At 47.7% G+C, this 25,521-nt stretch overlaps 1 protein-coding gene across 2 annotated transcripts in view; it reads left to right on the plus strand.

Moving 5' to 3' along the window:
• The window catches only part of cu (NADP/NADPH phosphatase nocturnin), a 73,572-nt gene that overhangs the window by 21,598 nt on the left and 26,453 nt on the right, over positions 1–25,521 (plus strand). Inside the window, exon 1 of one of the 2 annotated variants that reach the window (XM_065430142.2) lies at positions 23,254–23,979. The exons of the other annotated variant lie outside the window; for it this stretch is intronic. Coding sequence (XP_065286214.1) covers positions 23,741–23,979 — 239 coding nt within the window. The 5' untranslated portion in view covers positions 23,254–23,740. Of the gene's footprint in view, positions 1–23,253; positions 23,980–25,521 lie in introns of those variants that run through there. 2 annotated transcript variants of the gene reach the window in all.

Consider the following 25,521-nt stretch of genomic DNA (forward strand, 5'->3'; position numbering starts at 1 on the left):
TCATCATAATCAACAACAACAACAACTACAACAGCAATAATAATAATAATAATAATAATAATAATAATAATAATAATAATAATTTCATTATTTATTTAATGTGCCCAGGAATAACACTGAGGTCTCAGTGCTGGTGCACAGAGGAAAAAAATAAGTATAAATGTAAAACAACTACAACAAGAAGTTCAGGGATTACAAAATACAGGTGAAAAAAAAAAAGGCTGAATAAACAGGTACATAAGGAGGAGCAACGCAGCAATAACGCACAATTGAGAGACGGACTACATATACCAAAGCATAGCACAGAGAAATGGGGCAGCTAAGGTACTCTTTAACTTGGCCTTTCCACAGCAACACCTGTAAAACCGAAGACAACAATACTACTCCGGAGGAAAAAAAAAACAAGATGACAATAACAAATAACAAAATATTAATACAGAGGCTGCTCAAATTATTACACAAGTCGCAAGCACGTAAGTAGTGTCATCACAGGTGTGAGCGCCGGTAGCACGGCCTAGTCGTTTGATGCAGTCACCACATCACACTGTGACAATCCCACATCAAAACAGGTACGTGAACTTGACGAGTTGTACAATGCGTGACACTGAGCTGGCACCTAAACAACACTGAACTGGCATTCACGGGCACTGCGATGAGTCGTATTCCCACTAATGCTATGTTCAGACTACGTTCGTAAGGCGCCGATTTTTCGTAACATACGTAAGCGGAAGCGCAACAAGCGTATGCCTCTAGTTCAGACTGCGAACGTAAAGGTACCAACGTGCGCAATTCTCGCAAAAATCGTGGGTGAGAGTGTTAAAGGGTCGGCAACATTTACGACTGTTATGTTACGACCGTTGCGACACAGCCAATGACCGATAAGCTTTCGGCTTTCAACAACTGGTGACGACACTTCCGTCCTCCCGTCTGCAGACAGCTCCGGGCGCGGGAAGTGCCATTCCGCCTTTCCGTGCGCACGATTGGCTGTGTTCGTGAAAATTTTTGCAGTGCGCCTTGTCAGACTGTTTTCAGTTCATCTGGTTTATCCGCCGAGGAAATCGATGGCCGCAGATGCGTGCTCCGAACTTCGATGTGTGGTCTCATTAGGTTTTCAAGGAAGTGGAACTGCTGGGGCGACATGCGCATGATGTTATGAAACATCGCAGCGTCACCAACTCGGAGCTTGGCGAAAAGGTTGTGAAAATCGCCGTCCGCGGCCCTGTCGAGAAATACTTACCGAACCCAAACCCTTCTGCGTCGCCTTCGTCGTTTTGGGGCGATTGAATACATGACTATAAGTTTGTTTTGAGCGTGAATTTCTTCGATCTCGGCCAGCGCTCGCATGTTGGCAGGAGCCATATTGGACCGCTGGTGACGTCGATTCTGCAGCTCCAAATTTGATTGGCCTGTTGTAAAAGCCGTAATTTAAGCAGCAGTAAATGTGAACAAAGGTCCCGGCTCAACTGCCGTAACGTTTTTTACAGCCGTTACGTTCGATACGCCAAAAGAGCTGTTACGCGCGCTACGACCGTAGTGTGAACATAGCATAAGACGTCGAGAAGAACACTGGCGGCAACGCCCCTGCTTATGCGGCCGCGACCACGGTCCAAGCACGTTTCTCACTGATACAGCGCGTCCGTCGAATAAGGTTCAAACAGTCGCGCGGGCGACGCCGCTGTCGCTCGTATCGTGCGCGTTCTATAAGCACGTGCTCCACTGAAACTTGAGGGTTGTCTCAAGGTCTACAAATATAGCCAGGGGATGTTCTTCTTTTGATGCGACATAAGAAGTGAGGCATGTAATATGCGTCAGAGCGTAGCCGATTGAGAACTGCGTCGAACGCTCTGTCAGCTTTTTGGTTTGGTTTGGTTTAGCTCTTAGCCTTATAGCGTCAGCACTGGCACGAGCTCAACAATTATTGCCGGAGACGGGCGATTGCTTCGTTTTACCGAGACAACAGCTAAAGGCAAGGAACTGGCTTTGCTCGTTTCCATTACGCGAAGTCTTTTCTATTGTGCGCCACACAGATTCTTCCAGTGATGGCGTCCGTGCATGCATACTTAGGAGGCCACAACAGAGGATACTGTATATAGTGGTCGAAGACGTCGTCTTGCACATCGCAAATAAGTTGCAGATCGCAATTTTTTTTTTCTTTGTGAAACATGTCATATCAAAATTTCGTTGTCCTTGGGTTGCGCAATGTGTTGTAACTTTGCTTCTTTTATTGCGTGTACGAATTTGTCCCCTCCAGTGGGGCCAATCCCCCTCTTGGGTATGAGCCATTATTTGAAACAACAACAACAACAACAACAACAACAACAACAACAACAACAACAAAAGAATGACTGGGGACAAACACAGTCATACTGTTGTCACAGTAGCTGCTGTCACACTAAATCAGATCGCAACCTGTAGGAATCCCCAAAAGCTGCGTAAGTTTTAATCTCTCCTTGATCTGTGCGGCGCGCCCCGACTTGCGCGAATTACGTAATTTGTTATGACGCCCCCTGTTAGCTCACACATTTGCAACCTTTCCAGTAAGTGCACTGCGAAGTATCCTTCATATTCCATGAAAGTTTCGCTCCGATTTAATTTTTAATCCTCTGATGTACATCAGAGGATTAAAATTGTGCGTAGTATTAGTACAGTCGCCCAAATCTTTAACTGGTGTGCGGGAGCGGCGACTTTTCCGTGCGTCAGCGCCGTTTGACGGGGCGAGGCTGGAAACAGTCTGAGGCTAAGCGCATGCGGACAAAGCGCGCTCAGCTGGGCCCATCGTCTACTAGGCTGTTTCCAGCCTCGCCGCGTCATACGGCGCTGACGCCCGGAAAAGTCGCCGCTCCCGCACACCAGTTAAAGATTTGGGCGACTGTACAGGACAGTGAAAGCGGTCAGCGGGCTGTCAACTGCCACCGGAAGGGGCACAACGCCTACCTACTCTTCAGAAGGGAGGAAACGGAAACATGAAAAAAAAATTAAGGCATAAGCAAAGGAACTACGGGCACACTGTGGAATCTACAGACAATCATCAGGAGACACGACGTCAGCCCACTTGTCAGTATGACTCAAGATGACTGCATCGCGGTGCACCGGGCGGGCGAAAACGTTGTGTTACATACACACACGCGCGCACACACACCATGAGAACGCTACTCCCAGCACGTACGCACGCATTTGGAGAGACTGTCCACGTACCGCATATATAGTTAGACGAGAAGAAGAGCTGCGTGCCGGCTGACAATTCTGTCTAAAACCGCTCCCCGTGGCGCACTGCTGGCGAGCGCGGAGAGCGAGACCGCGCCGCGTTTTGTTTGCTGTTTTGTTTCCCGTACCCGCCAAGATGTCCGCCGGCCTCGACTTTCCGCCGAGGACTTCAAGGAAGCGCGAGGGCAGATTGATGGGCCCTTCGACCTCTGCGAGACGCCGCGGCAAAATAGCGCGCGGACTCGAAGGGTGATCGTGGCGACTCGGTGTACACATGCCTGGCGTACAAAGGGTCGCGCGCATTCTCTTTGCGCTCGTGCCCTGCTCGGCCGAGCTCGGACCCATGGCGCAAACGTGGGCGCGTGCTGCGACCGCCTTCCTCTGGGGCAGCGTCGCGTCGTTCGTCTGCAGGACGCGCCTGTACGAAAGGTGAGCCCATCCTGTGTGTGTAACAGGGTGCAACGCGGCTGTATATACCTGGCTCGTGGCAAGTGCTGCTCACTATTGAGCGATTACGTACAGGGGCACGGTTTAGGGAGCGCATATCGAGATGTAAGCGGGCAAACATCCCACCTGCTTGCTTACTCCCCATATCATAGCGCTTACCCGCTACGCGTTATTGGTCAGGAAGCAGGCCCTTACACGTATAGGAAGGGGGATGACGCTTAATGGAGAATATAAGGCACGGTAATATGGAAATTTAAAAAAAAAACATTAATCTCTGGGGTTTTACGTGCCAAAACTACGATTTTATTGAGAGAGACGCCGTAGTGGGGGGGGGGGGGGGGGGCGGAATAATTTGGACCACCTGGGGTTTATTTAACGGGCACCTAAATCTAAGTACACGGGTGTTTTCGAATTTCGCCCCCATCGGAAAGCGGCTGCCGTGGCCGGGATTCGATCCCGCGACCTCGTGCTTAGCAACCCAACGCCATAGCCACTAAGCAACTACGGCGGGTAATGTGGAAATTCGACAAATAATATTGAAATAGAGTAATTTTAGAGAATGATTTTTAAAATAAATACAATGATTTGCATATGGACAGCAAGTTTGGTGGTTATAAAATAACTTTGAATACTATCGGCAATTTTGTGAAAGCTCCAGCTAATGATTCGGAAACATTAACATGGTATATATCCTTCTTATACCAAAGAGATATAGTCGTAAATGGCCGTCCAGACGCTCCTGTATACAGATAGCTAAAGCCCTATGCTGCAGAAGCGCCGAAGAAGAGAACATTTTGACAATTTACGGGAATACCTAATTGTCGGAATGAAAGCTCGAAATACCTTTTCTATGGTTTGAAAAGCGACAACAGGTAAATAAGAAACTGTCAGTGGTTTCAGGCATCTCGTAGCTAAGTACGACATTGGAGGGATGGCGCCATACCAGACCAAATAAAAAATAAATGATGGAATACGGCACAGCAATGTTGTGAGATTTCGAACATAAGGGTTACACTCCGCTGAATTGTCCCATGATGTAACCAAATTGTCAAATTGTGGTGCTGGAATTTTCCGTTTTGTACAATCCGGGAAAAAAGAAGAAAAAAGCTAGTGGCGGTGACATGAACCGAAGTCGGCATAACTGACATAACCAGTCCATCAAGGGATACCCGCTTGAGTGTATCAACCATTTCATTTAAAAATAAGTCCCGATAACCTGGTACCCATAGTAATCGTATAGCAGTCGTAAGTATGGATGGATTAATGGTTCAAATGTACTCAATATTGTAGTGTTGGACGATTAAATGAGTTATGTGAACACCGAGAGGGAATTGGTCACTATAACAGCTGTCGAATAATTTATGGAAATTTTCGGAGAGCTAGAATAATCGATAATAGTTCATCCTGAAATATGGCAGTAAAATCCCCGCTGAGAGAAAATACACACATCCGCTTTCTCTTCACACATTGATGCATCGGTCGCATCAATGTGTGATATTAGTCCTGGGGTCCTACTTGTATAAAAATAACATGTCACTGTATGTATCAGAAACAATAAAAACTGATTGATTGATCGATTGATTGATTGAAACAGGCCGCTTGAACAATTTGTGGGCAGGAGATAAGCCCTCGGGAAGAAATCTATAATTAAATTAAATTTTTCTATTAGACAAATATTTGTCCGGGGGAATGATCTGTCTTATAGGTTTGCACACGGCACACTTCGCGCAGATGCGCAAGATGCGCAGAAGCCAGCGAAGAGGACGTAATGTGAAAAATTTTACTTATGTGAGCTCACACTTGATATAGCTAGTAAAACTTTTTACTTCCCGAGCACTGCGCAATGTAGAGTTACATACGCTGGACGTTCGTATTAGAAATCTGCGCATTACAATACCAGTAATTAAGCACTTGACGTGCTTAATTGCTGGTATTGTAAAGTCTCTCTCCATGCTCTGTGCTGTCTGTTACATGCCGGGGAAATAGTCTGGCTTCCAGGCTCGTGATCCAAGGTATTTCATTAAGTGCTGCGTGCTCGGCCATTTTTATGAACGTTGAGCGTGCTGAGGCTGATTACAGCCGCAGCATTGTGTACATAACCATTTCGTGTAATTTGCTCGCGGCAGTTGAAGACGCCGCGGGCATAAAGCAGTAGTAGTCTCATTTCAATGCAGTGCATTCAATTTATAAGCACATGCTCGGTAATCGCTGACCGAGATCGTGTACATTGCACAAGAGCTCCCAAATTTTATATTTTATATATTTTTCTTGCTAATATTCGTCTAACTTATTCGTTCTCCTGCTGCTGTTGTTGTTGTTGCCTCCTTGTGTCGCGGTTGTTCGCGTTTTCGTCGTTCTTCTGTTCTCGTGTAGGAGCACGCGAGATCGGCACGCTTGGGTACTTTTCAGCGTTTCTTCGACTTCCTTCATTTTTAGAAAAGCGTGAGCGCAGAAGCCAATGACGTGAAGGACTCAAGTGCCGTGCTGGTGTCGGCAGAGGCATTATGTTCGTGAACGAGCTTTGAGCCGCTCGTCGTTCCTGCGAGAAAAAGGCATTCATCAAGAATTCGCTCATGTAGTAATTATGGTTGCCAAAACAACGCATCTGGAATATCTAAATATGAAATCACGTCTGGAGCATCGTAGTGCAACAACAACAACAACAACAACAACTGCATATCAGGCTAAAACTCCGTACTTACCTGACCAGGTCAAGTATACAACAGTATGGGTTCCGCGGACTCACTCGCAACCTACTCACGACGAAAGCGTAATATAGAGCGTACCGCTTCCCCGATTTGGGCGCGGGTGCTGCAGACTGCGCCGTAAACTGGACATTTGAATGATGTGCTATGAAATAATCGCAGAGGCGCGCCTTTGGCTTTGCGCTACGCCGTGTGATCGCTGTCGAGGGTGTGTTGGTCTCGACGGCGTCGTCGTTCGCATATATGGCTGCATTCCGACGGTTGGAACACCAATTGAAGATGTACACGTGACAAAGTGAGAGGGAGAAGCGTTCTTTTATTGAAAAGCAGGGTGTTTAGAGAGAGAGGGAGATAAAGAGGAAAGGCAGGGAGGTTAACCAGATATCGGTCTCCGGTTTGCTACCCTACACTAGGGATGGGAGATAGGGGTTAGAAAGAGGGGGTTTAGAAAGGGCGTTTAGCCAGCGTATATTGCCTTGCATGTTGCTTTCTTGCATTGCCTTGAATAATAATAATAATAATAATAATAATAATAATAATAATAATAATAATAATAATAATAATAATAATAATAATAATAATAATAATAATAATAATAATAATAATAATAAAGAGATGCAGGTCTTATGATCTTACCAGCATTAGAATAAGGTAACCTCGGTAAGTCTTTATTATTAATGGAAAAAAAAGATACGTTGTTTATGTCAAAGGCAAAGGTCGCAGACTTGTGCTAGACCGCATGCCGATGCATGGAACACATTCGAAGCATATCTGCACGACTCGGAAAGACTCTTTTTTGAACTTCACTGCAACCCACGACCGGAGTGCAGAGAAGCGTAACGCGTAGGGACAGTGTATGTGCGTTCGCAGTTTCGCGAACACGCAGAGGACACCAACACAACGCGCTGGCTTGGCACAATTTTTCCTCAAAGGTGGTATGCGGCAGAATTTTTAGCACAAATGGCCAGTCACGTGAGAAAGACACGGAGCATTTTCTTTTGTTTGTTTTCACCTTATGACTCAAACGTTTTACAAAAGCGCTCGATACTTGCCTCGTTAATCCCCCCCCCCCCTCTCTTATAAAGCTCATTTCTGTGTATTGACAATGAATTGGCCTTGCGCTTCCATGAACGCAACATTGCCCCCTTCATAAAACCTCGCTCTTGCGTCGTAAAACTCTGAATAACAGAAATATATGACCGTTCGAACAGTTGCCACTTCATTTTCGTCTTTGTTTTCTTTCCCTCTGGGACTAGCTCGCCAGGTATTTTGCCTGCTGTTGCTTCTATTGCTCCTCCTTTCCTTCCCGTCATGCATCTGTGGCACGGAATGGCACGAATTCATCCTAACACATCATCTGTTTCTATTTCTTTTTTTTTTCGCCTTGATGGTTGCTCTGGTGGATTAGAAATTTGCTATAGCGTCAGCAGTCGATGTTGCCACCTGCTGTGCTTCATAAAACGTTCTGTTCCAAATGAGCTTGTATGAGGTAACTTGTTCGCAGAAACGGATGCAAATAATGATGAGTCATGCTTGGATGACTCGCATGCCCCAGCTCAAACGAGTCTGGGCGAGCCGGCATGGGCGCATTGTTAAAGAAGATCGCTAACTACGGCGGTCAAATAGAGAAGTCTGCGACACAGAGCACGCTCGAAAGGGAAGATATATTCAATGACCCTTGGAAGATATTACGGCTGTGCGAACATCCGAAATTGAGAATATAAATCGAATAATGTTTGCTAATAAATTCGTATTAGATTCGAAAGATCACTATTCTAAATAGTACAGTTTTCGTTTCTGTAAAGATATAAGGGATAAGAACACATACTGCAGTGTTGAGGGAGAAAGACCGATCAAGTAAATAAAGACTACTCCGAATAATTATGCAACAGGGGATCAGTGGTTGCAGCTCAAAGGCATGAATTCTTGAGCGAATACACGGGACAGTTAACGAATAAATACTGCTCAATAATGTTCAGTCATGCAGTAAGACTGCCTTGCTTTTTGTCAGCCTATTTACAAAGTTGTTGTCTTGATTCCGACGTAGCGATTTCTTATTTGGCTAATCTCGCCATCGTTTCATCCCTTTAAATCAATGCGCGGTGCTGTAGTATCACCGCACCCCTCCCTTTCTCTGCCGCTTTCTCTCTCTCTCCTTCAACAAACGCAACATTTTACGTGTGATGTGCTGTTCCTTTGCTTCGTTAGTGTCGTTGTCACGCTCCACCAGATAACTGAAAGCAAAGCTGTTTTTCATTTGCAAGCTCCTCGGTTGAGCGGACGTCCAGATGCGAACGACATTATGTCATATCTTCTCAAATCACGCAGCAAATTACTAATAACCACACTCTATTTCCTAACCAGCGTGTTTTTCAGGGATACCGGTATTGTAAATCCCAGCTTCTTGAACTAACTAGACATTCACCTTAGCCTTTACGAACTTACACAAAGTGATGCCATATTTATAGATTTTACTAAAGCATTTGACTGCGTGATTCATAACCGCCTGATATATAAAATGAAGCGGATTAATGCTGACGAAAGAGTAATAAACTGGGTTGAGCAATATGTAAGTAACAGATGACAAGCCGCAGTAATCAATAATGTCCATTCGTCATTTCAGATTCAGATTCAGATTTATTGGTTCCAAAAACAGAAGTAATTACATGACAAATATACAGACGAGATTTCAACCTGTTAAGTCCAGTGTGCCTCAAGGTTCCGTTTCGGGAGCCCACTCTATATTTACTTTATTTAAATGATATTCATCATGGTATAGACTCGGAAAATCCGGTTGTATGCCTATGTCTGCCTTTTGTATCGTTCGGCAAAATGTAAGTCTGGCTGTGTTAAATTGCAAAATTATTTTAACAGGATTGAAAGATGGTGCTCGGACTGGCAAATGAGCGTAAATACCAGAAAAAATACAATTATGAGAGTTCCTACTTGCAGTGAAATGCGAAGAACGCATAATTTATTAGTGATAAAGCACTAGAAACTGCAGAGTCATTTAAATGTCTAGATCTTTGTCTTTCCTTACTTTGTCTGGGCGTAATCATGCTGGTTGTACTGTTTCTGCTGCGTGTAAATCTCTTGGCTTCATTCGTCGTATGCTCCGTCAGCCTAACAGTGATGCCAAGCTTCGTGCATATACTACCATACTTCGCTCAAAACTTGTGTACGCCTCATTTATATGGAACCCGCACCAGACGCATCTTATTAACACATGAGAATCACTGCAAAACAAGGCAGCGCTATTTATTACAGATAACTATTTCCAACGTTCGAGCATCGAGCATCACCACAATAAAACATGACCTGGGACTCATTCCATTGCAGTCTAGAAGAAATATATCTCGGTTAACTTTCTTCCATCAGCTTTTTCACTACCCAAATATCTTCTCTCAGACACTTCAGATCTTACCCGCCAAAAGGAAATTCCCACGTATTGATCACGATTTAAGGTCTAATGACGATATTCACATACTTTCCTATTGCAGTTTTCATGCCTGCACTTAGCCATTTAGGAATGGAACACTTAGGAATATCACTTGGAATTTCCCAAGTAATACAGCCGAAATAAATGACCAAAATATATTTTTTTTAAAAACGCCCATGAAACGTTCGGAAATTAGAAACACGAAGCATGGAAAATTTACGTTTCTTTTTACATATATCTAAATCATACCAAGAAATTTATTTAAGCTTGCTATATATTTATTTTTGTGATGTCAGAGGATGCAAGTGGTATTATGTAAGATTATTGTTTATACGATTAGCAAAACTACCAATTATTGTTGTATGATGTTGTCAGATGATAACTTTGTTGTATATAGCATGTACGATTTCCCATAGAATGTTCGACTCACATGTCTGTTCACTTCCACTTTTCGTGTTGAATTATGGGGTTTGACGAGCCAAAACAACTTTCTCATTATGAGGCACGGTGTAGTGGAGGGCTCCGGAAATTTCGATTACCTGGGGTTCTTTAACGTGCACCTAAATCTACATGGGTGTTTTCGCCCCCACCGATATGCAGCCGCCGTGGCCGGGATTCGATCCCACGACCTCGTGCTAAGCAGCCTAACACCACAGCCACTGAGCAACCACGGCGGGTCACTATTTGTGTATCAGTTATCCCCCCTCTCCTATGCAATCCATAAACTGGGCCTTTAAGGTAAATATATGAAAAAAATGCATGTATCAAATAGTGTAATTTAGCTTCTCTATATCCCTTTTTCTCTCTCTCTCTCCTTCTTTTTGTCAAACGAACTCCAGGAAAACATTATATTATACTGTGCTTAGTAATCAGAAAAATATTCGATATCACTGGAGAATAATCGTCGTGCTGAAAGAACTACTTGCATTTAGGATAGCAATAACTTTGCTTCAAAAAGTATATGCACGCTATTTTTATATCTCGATGTGAACAAACTTTCGGGGAACACTTCGTCTTGAAAAATACGCAAAGGACAGTGGAAGGATGTGGACGACGTTACCATTTTGGTTTTCAGCCAGTGACCTTTCGCGAGGGTAAATATTGCACAAACACCTATACACTTAAGGCGCAACATTTTTATTGCTTACGTTTTTCGGTATTAAAAGTGGTGCATTTTTTCAAAGTTTCGAGCTTTATTTTCTTAAATCTACTCGTGGCACTGACAGTTCTTTGGTTCATTCGGGAAGAAAAGCGTTTAGCAGCACGTTTGTGCTGCACCAGAGAACCCGTTTCGCTTGAGACATGAAGAGTGTCTCGAGTGTCTGTAGGTGCTCATGTAGCCGAGCTCTCTCTTCCGAACGGGCCGGGCACTGAAGAATGAGGCGATCCAACGTCTCGTCGCTGGCACAGTTGGCGCGCAGGGTCGACGCGGCCTCGACGGCGATGGCATCGCTTGGCGGTGTTTGCGCCACCTATACCCAATTTGGTGATGACGGCGCCTTCTCTGCGCCTGCGCCCGTTCTCTCTTCCCACACGAATGTGGGAAGCTGCTTTGCCTGGCCCGTATTCCCTGTCTGCCTCGTTGCACGCTCTCCGCTCTTCTAGAGACAACATATCGAGATGAAGGGAGTGAGTGAGTGAGTGAGTGAGTGAGTGAGTGAGAGAGAGAGAGAGAGAGAGAGAGAGAAAAGAAAAGCAGATTTGGAGGTTCGCTGCAGGGCACCGCCAAGTTTTACCTAATTCTTTTTCAACCGTTCCTGCGTGATGCTACTCAAGTGAGACGAAAAAAAAAAAAAAAGAGAAAAATCTGGAGGACGCTTAAGCTTCGCCTTTGAGAGTGGAACACAATAGCATTCAAAGGTTTCCGACTCGATTTTCGCGCTTCTCGGCAACTGCAGCTTATGTAACCGTAATGTTTACCCGGAAACGCTGGCGGCGAACGCTACGCACGAAGGCGAGCTTTCTGGTGTAAACGCGGCCTCTTGCATGGGCTGATCTCCTGTTACTGTTTCGCAGTTTTAGTATTTCACTCTAAGAAGATCAAACATAAAAGATATGTGCTGTCGGTGGTTTTCTTTTACATGACATTTGTTTGTGGGCTGTCACTCACAAAATTCACAGGAATAAGTTCCTAAAGAATGAAAGACAACCTCTGAGTAACTTAGGTGATAACAGAGTGGTTGGGTATATGCGTGCTTCGAAATGATTGTTGCCGAAAAGACAGTCGACGCTGGACGCCCGAGACGCCGGATTTTCTGCGACACGGGGCCCTTAAAGTTCCATAAGAACTTTGTTTAGCGCAATACGACGGACACAAGAAAGCCGACAGGACAAGGCGCTTTCTTGTGTCCGTTGTATTACGCTAAACAAAGTATTTATGGATTTATGGATCGGCACCAACTAGCCCGCGAACGCATTGTGCCCTTAACGTTATCGCGTTAAAATAAACGTAACGCGCGGATAGACATTGAACGCTATTCCCTATTCTTCACAACTTACTAGCACAAATGCGAAGGACTGTTTAGTTAAACGCCTACAAAACTTCCAAGTTTCCCTTCATTCGGCTGTTCTACATAGCGTGTGTACAGGCGCGACCACTGCTAGCGGGAACACCACAGCCTGTGGCAGCGCTCCGCAAAGCGCCACCACCGACGCCTCGTGAAGTCTTAGCGCACGACTACCCGGGCTTTTCGTCAATTACCTATAGATTGCGCTTGCGCTGCAAGACTGCATGAGGCGCCGATGGTGGGGCACTCTGTGGAACGATGCCTTGGGCTCCGTGTTCCCACTAGCAGTGGCCGCGCCTGTACACAGAAAAAAAAAAAGGCAGAACTGACTTCATTTATGTCGATAGTCTTTAAACGCATGACCGGCAATGTGTACAAATTCAATAACTACAGTTAAGTACCTGGTGACATCGTGATTTATTTAGATAATAACGTACATTAACGTATCACAATATGTATTTTTGAAAAATGGGTAAAACACGCCAAAGAGCGCGAAGAACGTCTAGGAATCAGCATCAGCAGACTGCACTGCCAAGCCGCGTCCAGATACAACCGTTCTGTCGATGCATTCTTACATCAAAATCTGACAGTCTCCCTACAGTAAGATACTGCCGGCACCGTCATCGGCGGACAGTCCGGAGACTGTTGACATCGGCGCATTCTAAGCTTTGGTGCATTAGATATGATAGGGTCGCCTACGCGACGGAGACCACTGTCGGCGAAATTCGGCTGACAAAAATCAGCAGGTTGACCACGGCCAAATGCAACGCGCTTACCGTAGCGTTTGCCTCTCACCGTAGCTGCTTGAATTGCGACCTTCTCATTTAGATGAATTTGGACGTGGCCTAGTTGGTATCTGCTGCGGGACATATTTACCGCTAAAGAAAGACGAGGGCTGCGAAAGACACACGAACAACGACACGGGCGGTAACTTCCTACCAGTGGTGTCACTCGTCTTCCTGGCACTCGGTGCGGCTGTTCGGCGTGTAATGTAATGAGCATCCGGCTTGTACTCTGCGGTCAAGGAGGCTACGTATATCGCGGCATTCAGAGGTCGTGCGTGTACCATTTAAAGATAAGCGGCTGCCTTTATCAGGCACTCGTGTTACCAATGCAGGGAACTCAGTGGTCTCAGGTGACGTTATAGGCACAGAAAACGTCATTGTTCGCTGAAGATAAGACAAACATATGTTGCTAAACTGGCACCGCGGGCATGAACAGCCCGGAGCTTTTGCCACGTTGGCTGCAAAGCTCGATATAGGATCGTTGAGTGGAGCGATAAGCTTCGAGTGTCCTATTTGCCAGCTGCAGCGTGTACGTATCGTGGTTGGACGCGAGAACCAAGCACGCGCTCAGTTCGCAGATATCCGCTGCCCGTTGCTCTTTCCAGAAGTAAAAATAGTCTTGCTCACGAGTGAAACGGTGGCCTTCGTGCGTCATAACTGTTAAGCTGCAGCGACCATTTTTTGCGCTGTCACTGTGAGCAAGCTTGCAGCGTAGCAATTTTCAAATGCGTTTTCCCGATAAGCGCGTGTAGTGCGAGCGCAGATGGACGCGCCACTGGTGGCGGCCTTGCGCAGAAAACTCGGGAAAGGAGCCAGCCGCGCGCCGTAGTTTTCTGCCTCGTTGATCGTGCTTCTCTGTCTTATCGCATTACTCAACAAAATTTTAGCGGCTAGTTAACACGAGGTCCACTTCGTGTAAACTGGGTTCATGGTGTTCGTCTGCGGGACGCACCTGGCACGTATGTGGACCGGGATGTCCCAAACACCGGTAACATCATGTTCATGTACGCTCCCACAGGGGCCAGCGTCTTTCCTGCAGCTGTCACCGCAGAAGAAGCAGTCTGTCACCCGAACAAAAGAGAAATCGCAGCCGCGATCTTCAGCCATCCTTGCTGCGAAGGATTGTCGTCTGCTACTGCTCCCGAGCGTACTGTTGGAAGCGTCCGCTAGGTGGCTATCAGATGCCGGTGCACTTAGAGCTACTGTATATGCTACCACAGGTAGCAGAGTTGCGCGTAGGTCCGCCATCTTGCCTGGCAAGCAACCAAATCTATGCGGCGAAGTCGCACTCTGTTTTTGCAGGCGACATGCCTACCGTATAGTCGATCGACCGTGGGCGCTTTTGCATCGCTTGTGGACTACTTTTCCGCCTAATCGCAAACAAAGTGCATCGAAATAGCTGACTGAATAAGATCGTCAAGAAAAGACGCCGAGATCGGTCCCCACTGAAGCTTATGCCAAGCGTATCCGCCGAGTCCATCTGCACGCTCTCGGCGCGTTTAGGCTCAGGAATCAAGAAGTCTAACAATGATAAATCACCATATTTCAGCTTTCACATCAGTGTCCTTAAATAAACACAAGTAGCATGAGCGCACAAACAGCACAAGTAGCGATGAGCGCCGATGTGACGCGTCATGAACACAGGTATATATGTGCTGTCGCCGAAGGATCACAGTCCTAGCCTGTGCTTCTCTGACGAAGATATATGAATAGACAGACGTGTTGACTGAAAGGCATCACTGAACTAAGAAAACGTTGCATATCCTTCGCGTGAAGAACAACAAACGGCTATCCGAATCGGTAGTAACAGCCCATACAGCGTCCCGGGTCGGTGGTTCATTTAGGACTTTTTTCGAAGTTAAAATGCCAATCGCAAGTGAAAATCGGTGTTGTGGCACTTCCGAGCAAGCTACTGAATATGGACAGCAAAATTTTCTTTGTGGTACAGGCGTGAGCTTTAGTTGCTGGGCGATAGCGCATCTACCATCACTGAGCGAGACTTCTCTCTGTGAAACTAAAACTGCTTCTTGGTCCTTGACGTAGAAAATCATGCGCCGATGTTCGGTTTCCGGCGTGGCGTAGTGGTAAGGTACCGGGCTTGGGATTTGCAGGTCCGATGTTCGAATCCTGGTCGGAGCATTTTTTTTGTTTTTATTGCGCCAAAACGCTCTGTTTCTCACTGTTCTCAAAAAATATATATACGGTGTCCAGGCACCGCGTATTTAACGCGCTAGAGCTGTTTTTCGAACCAGTACCCAGTGCCTCCCAGTACGCCGCGCCTGCCCAGCACCCCAGCATCCAGCGCGCGGCACTAGGCCCATAATCAGGCGCTGCACTGGACACTGGATACTGAGTTTTGCAATAGGCATACCTGCTTATGTGCCAAAGCTCTCAACGTGTAGGCAGTCTTAAATATTACTGGTGAATAAATGACCATGGAACCATTAGTATTTCGGCTCTGGTACCCCATTAAATTTGCTGTAGAAACGTACCCACCTACTAGCAGGCACTGGATATCAGCCACACCTTCAAGTGCCACTTCATTATGTGCCTTTTCACTGCAGGGATTCGAAAAGTAACCTTCTGTGGGAGTGTAGTGAAAGTTTTTTTCTCACAGGATTGACATAGCTACAATATGGGTAATAATGCAAAACACAGTAAAGGCCCTTACCGAATGGTAAATAACGACATTAATTCCTCTTGCATCCTGCTTCACACAAGCAGTAGTAGATGAAATATCTTTACTTAGTTGTGTAACCTCTTTTATGTTCAGAAACAGCAACCAAAGCAGTGCATTATCCTGAAAATGTGAGCTGGCTTTTCTATTACAGTTCTATGAAAGCAGTGTGGTGCATGGGTTTGAATGGGATCGAATAAAAAGCTTTTCCGCTTTCAGAGCGATTCGTGCAGACGGGAGCAGAGCATCCGTTCATTATATTATTCCGATGGGACTGCGCGGACACTGCGATGAACCAACTGTGAGATGCGCTGCACGCGTTGTGTTGTTTCTCCGCAGCTAGCGCGCACGCGAACAGCGAACGCCAAGATCGGCCGGATTCGCTTTGAATTTGACTGGCGATAACTTGTGTCAATCCAGTTCGCTGCAGCGGCGGCGGCGGGAAATGCAAAAATTGGCCCGGGCATCTGCTTCTCCGCAATGCACGGTTGCTTGACTACCACGTGATGACGCTCTGCCAATAGGAGCGCTAGCGGCGTGATAAAACAGCCGCGCAACTCTGCTACCTGCGGTAGCATATACAGTAACTCTAGGTGCACTTAAGTGCACTATATGCGCGTATAGCATCCAGCTTGACAGTAACGTTGCTGTAATGTATTTAGGTATATATCCAGCAATAATACATTTGCTTGAAAACCCACGCTGATTACCGTCGCGAACTTCAGCATTATTAATTACAGGGTTGCATTAAATTCTGGGGTTTTACGTGCCAAAACCACGATTTGATTATGAGGCACACCGTATAGTGGAGGACGCCAGATTAATTTTGACCACCAGGGGATATTCAACGCGCCCCCAACGCACGATCCTAAGTTAATCTTAAGTCAGTGTTTAAATGAAACGTGACAGCCTTCTGCACTTTTTATCAAGTATCGATCGCGCGCAGAGTGAAGTAGGGCCTTGCCTATGAATCGCGTATGCTCGATAAAAATATTCAGTAGCCATTCCACCCTGTAAAGGTGGTCGACCAGCGAGTCTGTTATGGTGGTATAGATTAAGTTGGTATTGAGTTTTGTTGGTATGTAACTATACATATAATGGACGGTGGATGGATGGATGGATGGATGGATGGATGGATGGATGGATGTTATGAGCGTCCCCTTTGGAACGGGGCGGTGGGTTGCGCCACCAAGCTCTTGCTACTGTACTGCCTAATATCCTGTACTGCCTAATTAAAAAAAGGAAAAAAAACGCTGTGGACTACCACGCCCAAATTTTCTGATCCCCTATTGCAAACTGTGGTTTTTGGAAAATAGTTTAGGAAAAAGCTGCAGCGCTCTGCATGCGAGAGTACGTGGTTAAAAAGCGAGTTTCGTTTCTTGGCTTCTGCCTGGCCTCTGCCGCGGCAACCTCGTGTGTTCGCTGCGGCAACAATAATCGAAGATCCCGTCGCTCCATTCCAGTTTTCGTACATGACATGAACCTCCGGCTTGTCGAAGCTTACCATTCAAACTGATCGCGTGTGGCAATATCTGCTTTCTATAACTGACATGTTTCCCAGGCGCCAGGCTCATCGAGGCTCGGCATTCAAGGAAGAAGATTACGTTAAAAGTAGTGTATATTTGGAGGCTGCTGATGCCAGCACTTGAGTGATGCGAGCGACATGCACTCCTTCAACAAAGAGCGGAGTGCACGTCATCGAACTACAATGCCGATGTGTCGCCGAATGTCCGCACTTGGTTTCGCTGACTGGCCACGCGCAGCGACCAACGTGCAAGGCGGCTCGCTTTATTTGTTCTTTGCGCCCGACAGAGTATAGAGAGAACCGATTCTATTTTCATTTAACCGCAGCATAATTAACCAGACGCTAAAATGCTCAGGAAAATAAACGCATTATGAATCGAGGCATTTTCTTTGCGAGCGCCGTCGGCTGCTGCTTCGACAACGGGGAGCTAGGCCTACTGGCTCGAGCGATCGGCGGCTGCCGGCCGACAAAGCGCGCCGAATGTGATGCTCCGCTTAGGAGAGTTTACCGTACTAACATGGCCCATCTGCAACAAAGCAAAGTGTCACGGAGCTGTTTGTCTTATTACGACGGCCCTTTTTCGCGTACGGTAAATACGGGAAAGTCTCAAACGGCGCGCCGTTCTGGCGATTGTTTGCACTAACTGCCACCGATGAAGACGGTAGGCCTCGCTCGCTGGCCGTGGGTGTCGCCGGTTACTAAGAAGCTTCTGCTAGCAATTGAACGCATAGTTTTTTTGCGAACTCTTTAACGCGTGCATGAATATCAAGAAACTAAATGAAAAATACATTTGGATACATGTATGCCGAACTCCGTCGCACGGTGGTTGCCCGTCGGCGACACCATACTGCCCGCGGATGGTGTGTTTTGGTCACTTCCGCGGCGTAGTACTGTGCGCTGATTTTCATAGGAGGCGCAATTTCGACATCACGTTATAATATTTATTATAATTACACGTCAGAGACAACTGAGTGACATCACTGCGATTTCGCCAGCGCGCCCAGTCCTCGTCCATCGTGAGCTTTCCACGTTCCGGCAAAATGCAGCTACGTTTTAGGGCGCCTCGAATCTTGCAGGCCGAAAAAACCTCGCGGCACATGAGAATTCAGTAACCGCAAGTAGCGCGATGAGAACCGGCTCTGCGAGGAGCGAGCAAGTTGTGTGCTGTGATGGCATCTCCGGCCGTCGCTTATCCGGGCTGTTTTCGCCGCCGCATAGCTCTTCTCGGACGGAAACCGAAATAAACTCGTGCTCCGCTTGCTAGTGAAGCAATTTGTGTTCAATACGCAACCCAACTAGCCGGCCTTTTCACGAACAATCAACGCAGGTGCGCTAGGCCTTCGTTGGTTGTTCGTCTGCTTCCCGTATCTAACCATGTTAACGCGTAATGCGAAGACGTGGGATCGTTCCCCACCTGCGGCAAGTTTTTTTTTTCATCCACTGTCATTGCCATTAACTTATCATTTCTTTAATTCAATTAGTAAGTACAAGTAATTTCCGCTGTTTTCCTCGGTGTCTTTGTTTGTTGGCTTCTCATGATATGATTAATAAAAATCGGGCCCATCGGTTAACCCCCTTTCTTCTCGTTCTAACCATGTAGCGGGCGCTCGTGACAACCGTGTTCGCGCATGCGCAACAGTATTTTTTGCAAACCGTAGGGCTTCTTCGCTGGATCGGTGACCATCTCGGAGTTACAATATTTGCACACAAACGCGCGGCTGCCTTCACTGTCTTTCGTTGCTATCTGGAGATCTTCATGCTCTTTACACCAGCCATACAGTGTTTCTCGCTTTCCTCCCATCTCCACGCTGAATTTTCCCGTGCCGCGTAATGAAGCAGGCATGTTCGCGACGGTGGCTTTGCGGTCACCAGTCGTCCCTGGCAATGGGAAGTGACGATGGCGATCATGCGTCTCACTGGTTAGAGTTCGCACTCTAAACCACTCAGACGCATGATTCACTTCATCCCAGTTCCTTCTCTGCAGATGGCTGGTGAGTTCTTTGTTAGCAGTGCTTCGAACTTGTTGAGAAAATCTGTAGGAAAGGCTGAGAGACCAACCTCCTATCGCTTGCTAGTCACACTCTCTCGTTTGTCTCTCGCTCGCTCGCTCGCCCCCCTGCCCCCCCCCCCCCCACCCGCCCCTAATAAGAAGAGACCCTCTTTTGAAGTCCTTCGAATCGGAACAATGCCACAAATCTAGGAATCTTGCTGTTGCTGTCAAAATCGAATTTTGAGTTCAGTGACTTTCTTCCCGTCTTTTGTGGATATCAGTAGAAGGGGGATATCACAAACTGCGTGAAGTGCAGGGAATGCAGAACGCCACGTGGCTCTCAGCAAGGCCGACCTACGAGCTCGTCTAACTAACCGTGACGGAGGCTGGCTGAAGAAAAGTGATAATAGGCGATGGGGCCCTTGCTGATAAAAAGAACCGTGCACGAAACATCGTCGCTCAATCCCTCCCCCACCGACTCGTCACCCGTTCCTTTCGCATGAAAGCCATGGAAGCAGGTGCAGATACCCGAGACTAATCTGCAGTAGGCGTAGCGCAGTTTCCCTTGCTTTTTTTTTTTTCGTCCTAAATTTGTTACTCCCTGATTGTTAGACCTGTGCTCGCAGTGTGGTCAGCCTCAAACGTGCTTGCCCCTTTCCTTTGCAAGCTTTCTTTTTTTTTGGGGTGTGTGCATGTACGAACTCACGGCGCCCTGTCGAGAAAGAGAAGATAAAAAATGTGCAGCGCTGGAAAGCAATATCTACTCTCCAAGCAGCAGGGCGGGAATGCAACCGTCTGCTTGTATTTTGCGGGGCGCCCGGAGACAAAGACGGACCGTCACCGCATGATTGTGCAGATCGCTACTGGGAAGGTCCATTCGGGGAGACAGCGGGTTTAACCCGATTCTCCTTAAACATATTCGGGGTGTAGAAAATCGGGTTTTACCCGAAAACGAACAACCCTACGAATACAGCATGCTCATTGACCCAGCGATGACCGGGAGAGGTGAACGGCGCAAGCCGCCAGAACGAAAGCCGCTCCACTTCTTGACTGGCTTGATGGGTTGGCATGACGCGCAATATACTTGGCTTTGGTCATTAGCAGCGTCTTGGGTGCGGTCGGCTTGGGCAACTTGCTGAACGCGCATGCGCACTGCTTCTTCGCCCACACCTTGAATAACACGTGCCTCGGTAGACGGCTTCATGGCGGTGTCACGTGAACGTCGCTTATAGGTATAACGAAAACGCGGCCTCCTACAGGAATGCCGAATTTGTCGGCATCTCAGTGTCCCCGCTGAGTCAGTGGAATGTCGTTTGACGCCGATGCCACAATGACCCCGGCCTCCGCTCTTCGGCGAACGTGCCAAACGTAACAGGGTGCACTCTGAATGGTGCATGTGGTTATTGGAAACCTTTACGCGGTCATCCTTTGCATCGTTCCAAATGGAGAGGTGATCTACGATGCACAATTTATCGTGACTGAGTGGCACTCTCTTTTCCTTTGACATTTCTAATTTTGCCCTTGCAGATAAAAACTTTAGTTTTCTCTAAGCTTCCAGCGATTATTCATTCTGAATAAAAATGTGTGTTCCCTTTAGTTTACTGGTGCTTTAGAAGATAGCTATTGTCTTCTTACAGTCCTGTAAAACGAGAATTACTTATCTTTGCGCACCTACCTTGTCGAGCCTATGAATGCGACCAATGGACGAGCATTGCAGTCCAAGTTTACCATGCAGTGTCTCGGTAATTACTTTTCGCTTAAGGTTCACTTCCGCTTCTGGCGTTTTCGCACCATGTATTAATAAGTTACGGCAGCTGCTTCTGTGTTCAAGATCTGTTTCCTTACGAATTCGGGAGCCTACAGAGTTTTCGAACATTTTGACGGCGTTTTCAAGATATTCAACTTTCCCTGCTCTGGATTGCATATCAGTTATCTGCTTTTCCATTTACTAGAAGCGCACTTCGATATCTGACCCCTTTTCTTTTGTCATATCTGCAGTCATGCGTTAGGCACTTATTCTGAGATCAGTTATTTCTTGGCGTAAAGAATATTGATCATGAGCATGAGAATGAGCAACGTAGTTATTCTTAACCGATAAACATTTCACTGCGCTCTACAAGACGCTGTCAAAATCCATGACGTCACGGATAGTGAGGCGGCCACTTAAGGTTGGCTTCTTCTCTCGTATTTAGCTTTCTTTTTTTTTTTCGCGCTGTCTTGCTGACTGAGCTTCCTATGAAGATAAATTATATACAGTGTCTGTTTTGTGGCTGAAGAAGAATTTACTATGACAACTTATCATTTCTCTTTAATGTCCCAGTCAGTTTGAGATTAGGGACTTGACCTCGCTGTTATTTTGTGGCCCAGTTTAGGCGACTACAGCAAAGCGTAGGACGAGCCCACGCCTGCTGTATCGGCCAATAACCAGAAATGAGGCACGCATATGGGTTCCGCGAAGAGGGGACGCGGGCAGCACTCACGCGTGAAGAGAAAGCGGATTAGTGGCTGCACCGTAGAAAAGGCACTAGAACGGCACCCCCGCTCGGAACAAAAGGTTACAAGAGCGGAGCTTCGGGCTTGGACCCGGACAGACGCTTCGGCGTTTGAATAAAGCGTCACTTCATCGGACAACGGCTCTTCCTTCGCGCTGCCACCGCGCACTCGAATCATCGAGGGGCGCCGACTTCGGACCTTCAACACCTTCCCTCCTTGACTAGCATTGAAGCTACAAGAGGACAAGGGAAAGGAAATTAACTGTCCTTTTAAATCGTTCAATAATTTCGCACATTGAAAAGATACTGGAGGTTTGATAAACTGTACTGGTAAGCTACATTTCTGGAATACCAGAACCACCAGCATTAGAGTGAGTTCCGTCGTGGGGGGGGGGGGGGGGGGGGGGTAAGGAAAGTAAGAAAGAATGATACACAGGGCTGAATTTATGCCACTCTAATGACGTAATGATATCGATGCAGCGTTTCCTCGGTCTGATAACAGCTTATTGATAGACAAGGATTTTATGGTCATTCTGAAAGAACCAAATACTCGACTTAGGGAGTGTCGATAACTTTTTACGAACAAAAACGACCAAAACACGCGAAAATACACCGAAATACCTGGCGTCAATACTGGAATTAGGACGCTAAATTTAATATCTTAAATTTTGCCCTTCAGTTTCCCTGCCTAACTTAACCAACTTTGTTTATGTGAAAGTAATGAAAATTAAATCTTGAACAAATATATTGCCGAAAAGAAGGTTGCTTTTCTAAAATGTGCATTTGAGGATGTAATAATCAGTACTTAATAATTTCAACTGTTCCAGTATGGCAGAAAGGCCGTCGATTTTTTAAATGACTAAGCAAGAAGCTGCCGCATGCTGCTCGCTACCCTAACTTTTTCTGTTCGTTCAAGCCCTCCAGGCGGACGTGACTGCTGTCGAATGAAAGAAAGAAAACTCTTTTACTGCTGGACGCCAGTGTGGGTCCCCTCTGTACAGGGAACCCCGAGGTTGTCTGCTGTCGAAACAATACAGTCCGCCGGATCTTGGAAAGATGCGAAGGCCTCCACTTTTGCGAGTGGAAGAGCCCCTATCGACCATGGTTGTTACGATACTGCTAGATGCTAACTGCTACGCTACTTTAAACAGCAGCTTAGCCAGTTGTTTTCGCACCGAGCCTCAGAATACATAATTCCGATTAGGCATCCGGGCACTTCCGGTGCTCTGCAGAACGGTTCCGGTTGCAATGTGCCCCGTCGCCTTCGCTGGAAAGTCTCGTGTCTCCGGCGTTCCGCGGCACGTGCACGCGTGACGTATTCTTTGTCTCTCGCACTCGCCTGAAAGTACGGCGCCCTCGCCTACCCTCTCCGCTTCTTATCCGTCCCACGGAGAAGGGCCCAGCTGCGCTCTTTCGTGCCGCGTACCCTCTCTACGCCGCAGCCGAACTCAGCGGGCAGCAGCTGGGAGGAGAGAAAGAAAGGCAGCCGGTGCCGATACGCCTGCGCCGCCGCTGCCACGGCCTGACACGCAAGCAGCCGCTGTTCACGTGCCCACAATCGGCGCACGGCACGCAAGGCAGCCCAAGAGGGACACGTGAGGTGCCCTCCTCCCTACGCTCTCTCTCGCTTGCTGGCTCTCGTCGAGGAAGCCAAAAGCGCGGCCGCGGGCGACGGTCGTGCTTTTGCCGTGCTTCTCGCCATCCCCGCCGAGAAGTGTTTCGTCCTCCACTACCAACCGCTGCAGTGCTCGGCGCGCGCCCTGGCAGAATAGGATGACGTCGTCCCCTTCCTCTACTATCTGGAAAGCTTCCCGGCCCGCGCGGAGCGCCGGCGACGACATGGGATTGTGACACCGGCTTCATCTGTAGTCTAGCGGGGGATATCGCCCGAGTTACGGGAGGGCACCTGTTTCGCGGCTCTGCTCGCTTCTCTTCGCCGCCGCTGCCGCTAGGCCGTTCGTGACCGTCGATGGGCACCCGTAGCAGGATCGTGGGCAGCCGGCGACTCGCGCAGTCCCTGGCGGACCTGCTGCGACGTTCCAGGCCGGTGTCTTTCACACCCTCCGCCTCGGAACAGCTGTGGTCCAAGCCGAGCCAGGACTTGGCGCCGTCGCTGCAACGCGGCTCAGCATCTTCCGAGGATGAGGCAGCGTCGTCCGCCGCGCTCTGGGAGCTGTACAGGGCGCCCCTGCAGCAGGGCGAACGAAGGTGAGGTGCCCACTGTGTTGCGGTTGGGTGTCGCTGTATATCTACTGGAAATGGGCACGCGCTGGGGTTAGTTACGGCCCGGTACGGCGTGTCATAAGTGTCATAAAAAAAACAAGCGGGAAAAGGCGATTAGTGATAAGCCTATTTGAACGACTGCTATAGATTTGTGAGGGCGGAAAGTGTTCAGATGGCTTCTTCTCTTATGCTCGCGCGCGCAAGATCCAGATTTCTTACTTGAACGTGACGATGCTCAGCTTTATTGACGTTGTACACAGTGTTAGCGCAGTGCAACATTCCGTTTTCGTGCTGACGATGGAACCGTTCTCTGCGACACACATATCGTGATAAATGTCGCGGGGTTTCCCCGTTCACCGCAAACCGTGCGTGTACTGGCGAACACAGCGCGTGTATGTTTTTCCTACGCGATCCATTCATGCTCAAGGTAACCAACCTCGCAAACGATCGGAGCGCCTGCTTAGCTAGTCTGCTGCTTTCCTGTCAACGCCTGGAAACAGCTGCATTCGTATACACAAGGAAAGCGGGCTGCTGCGGGTACGTTTGGCCGCATCCGCGCCCAGACGGCTGGGTCATTTTCCTTGTGCTTGCGACGCAAGCTGGACGCTCGAATTTCGCGTGGATGTCCGGGTTTTTGTAGCACGGGCGTCGAAGGGCGTCTTGTGTAACAGTTGCGTCAGCGGCTTTTCGTCGTCTTGCGTCAACCGGTCTTCGCCACGAAGCGATCCCGTAAAGCTGCGGCCCGCGTAGCCACGACGCAAGGTCAGCGCACTTTTGTACTCGCTTACATGCGACACATATTCTAGACCAGTTTGGGGGTGGTGGGCACTTTTCGAAGGCCCGGTAGGCGTGCAGATACTCGTTTTATCGATAACGTGCCTTGCAGGAAGAGAATAAGAGATTAGGCGGCCGGCTACGTTGAGTCGCAGAAGAGCACTGGGCGACATGTCCGCCACCGCAGCATGCAGATTGATTGAACGTTTGCTCGCTGATTCCTTGGTTGAGTCGTGCGCAAACTTGCCACATGAGGCGAGATGCTCACAGATAGATGGAGAGTTGAAATGATTAACAGTGGGCAAAAACTAGGCATACATCTGCCTGGAGCCGACGCTTCGACAAGGTAGCTTGCCTTCGTCATGGTGACAACTGCTTGCCTTGTAGGCCTGGCAAAGACCCCTTGTTCACCCGCTGTTGATAACTGGCACACCTCAGTAACGTTTCGGTCAGTCTGTGGTTTAAAAAAAGAAATAAATACTGTTGGCAATCACTTCAAGTGCGGTTGAATGGACATTCTTGCTTATATGTGCACGTTAACGAACTATTGGCGCCGTTGTCTTCCTCGTCCTTCAGCTCCCCTTGGGCGCGCTTCTGCGCCATGCTCGCTCTGCTCGAGCCGGGCTCGCTTGCGAATAAGACAGTGGCTTGTTTGCTGGCCTGATGACCGTCTGCCTAGCCCACGACACGTACTTTAGCAATATCGCCTCATTTCGGTTCCTAAATAAATTCAAGTGAGTGATACCGTAGCCG

The sequence above is a fragment of the Dermacentor albipictus genome, chromosome 3 (assembly GCF_038994185.2).
Source record: "Dermacentor albipictus isolate Rhodes 1998 colony chromosome 3, USDA_Dalb.pri_finalv2, whole genome shotgun sequence".
In the NCBI taxonomy this organism is placed as follows: domain Eukaryota; kingdom Metazoa; phylum Arthropoda; class Arachnida; order Ixodida; family Ixodidae; genus Dermacentor; species Dermacentor albipictus.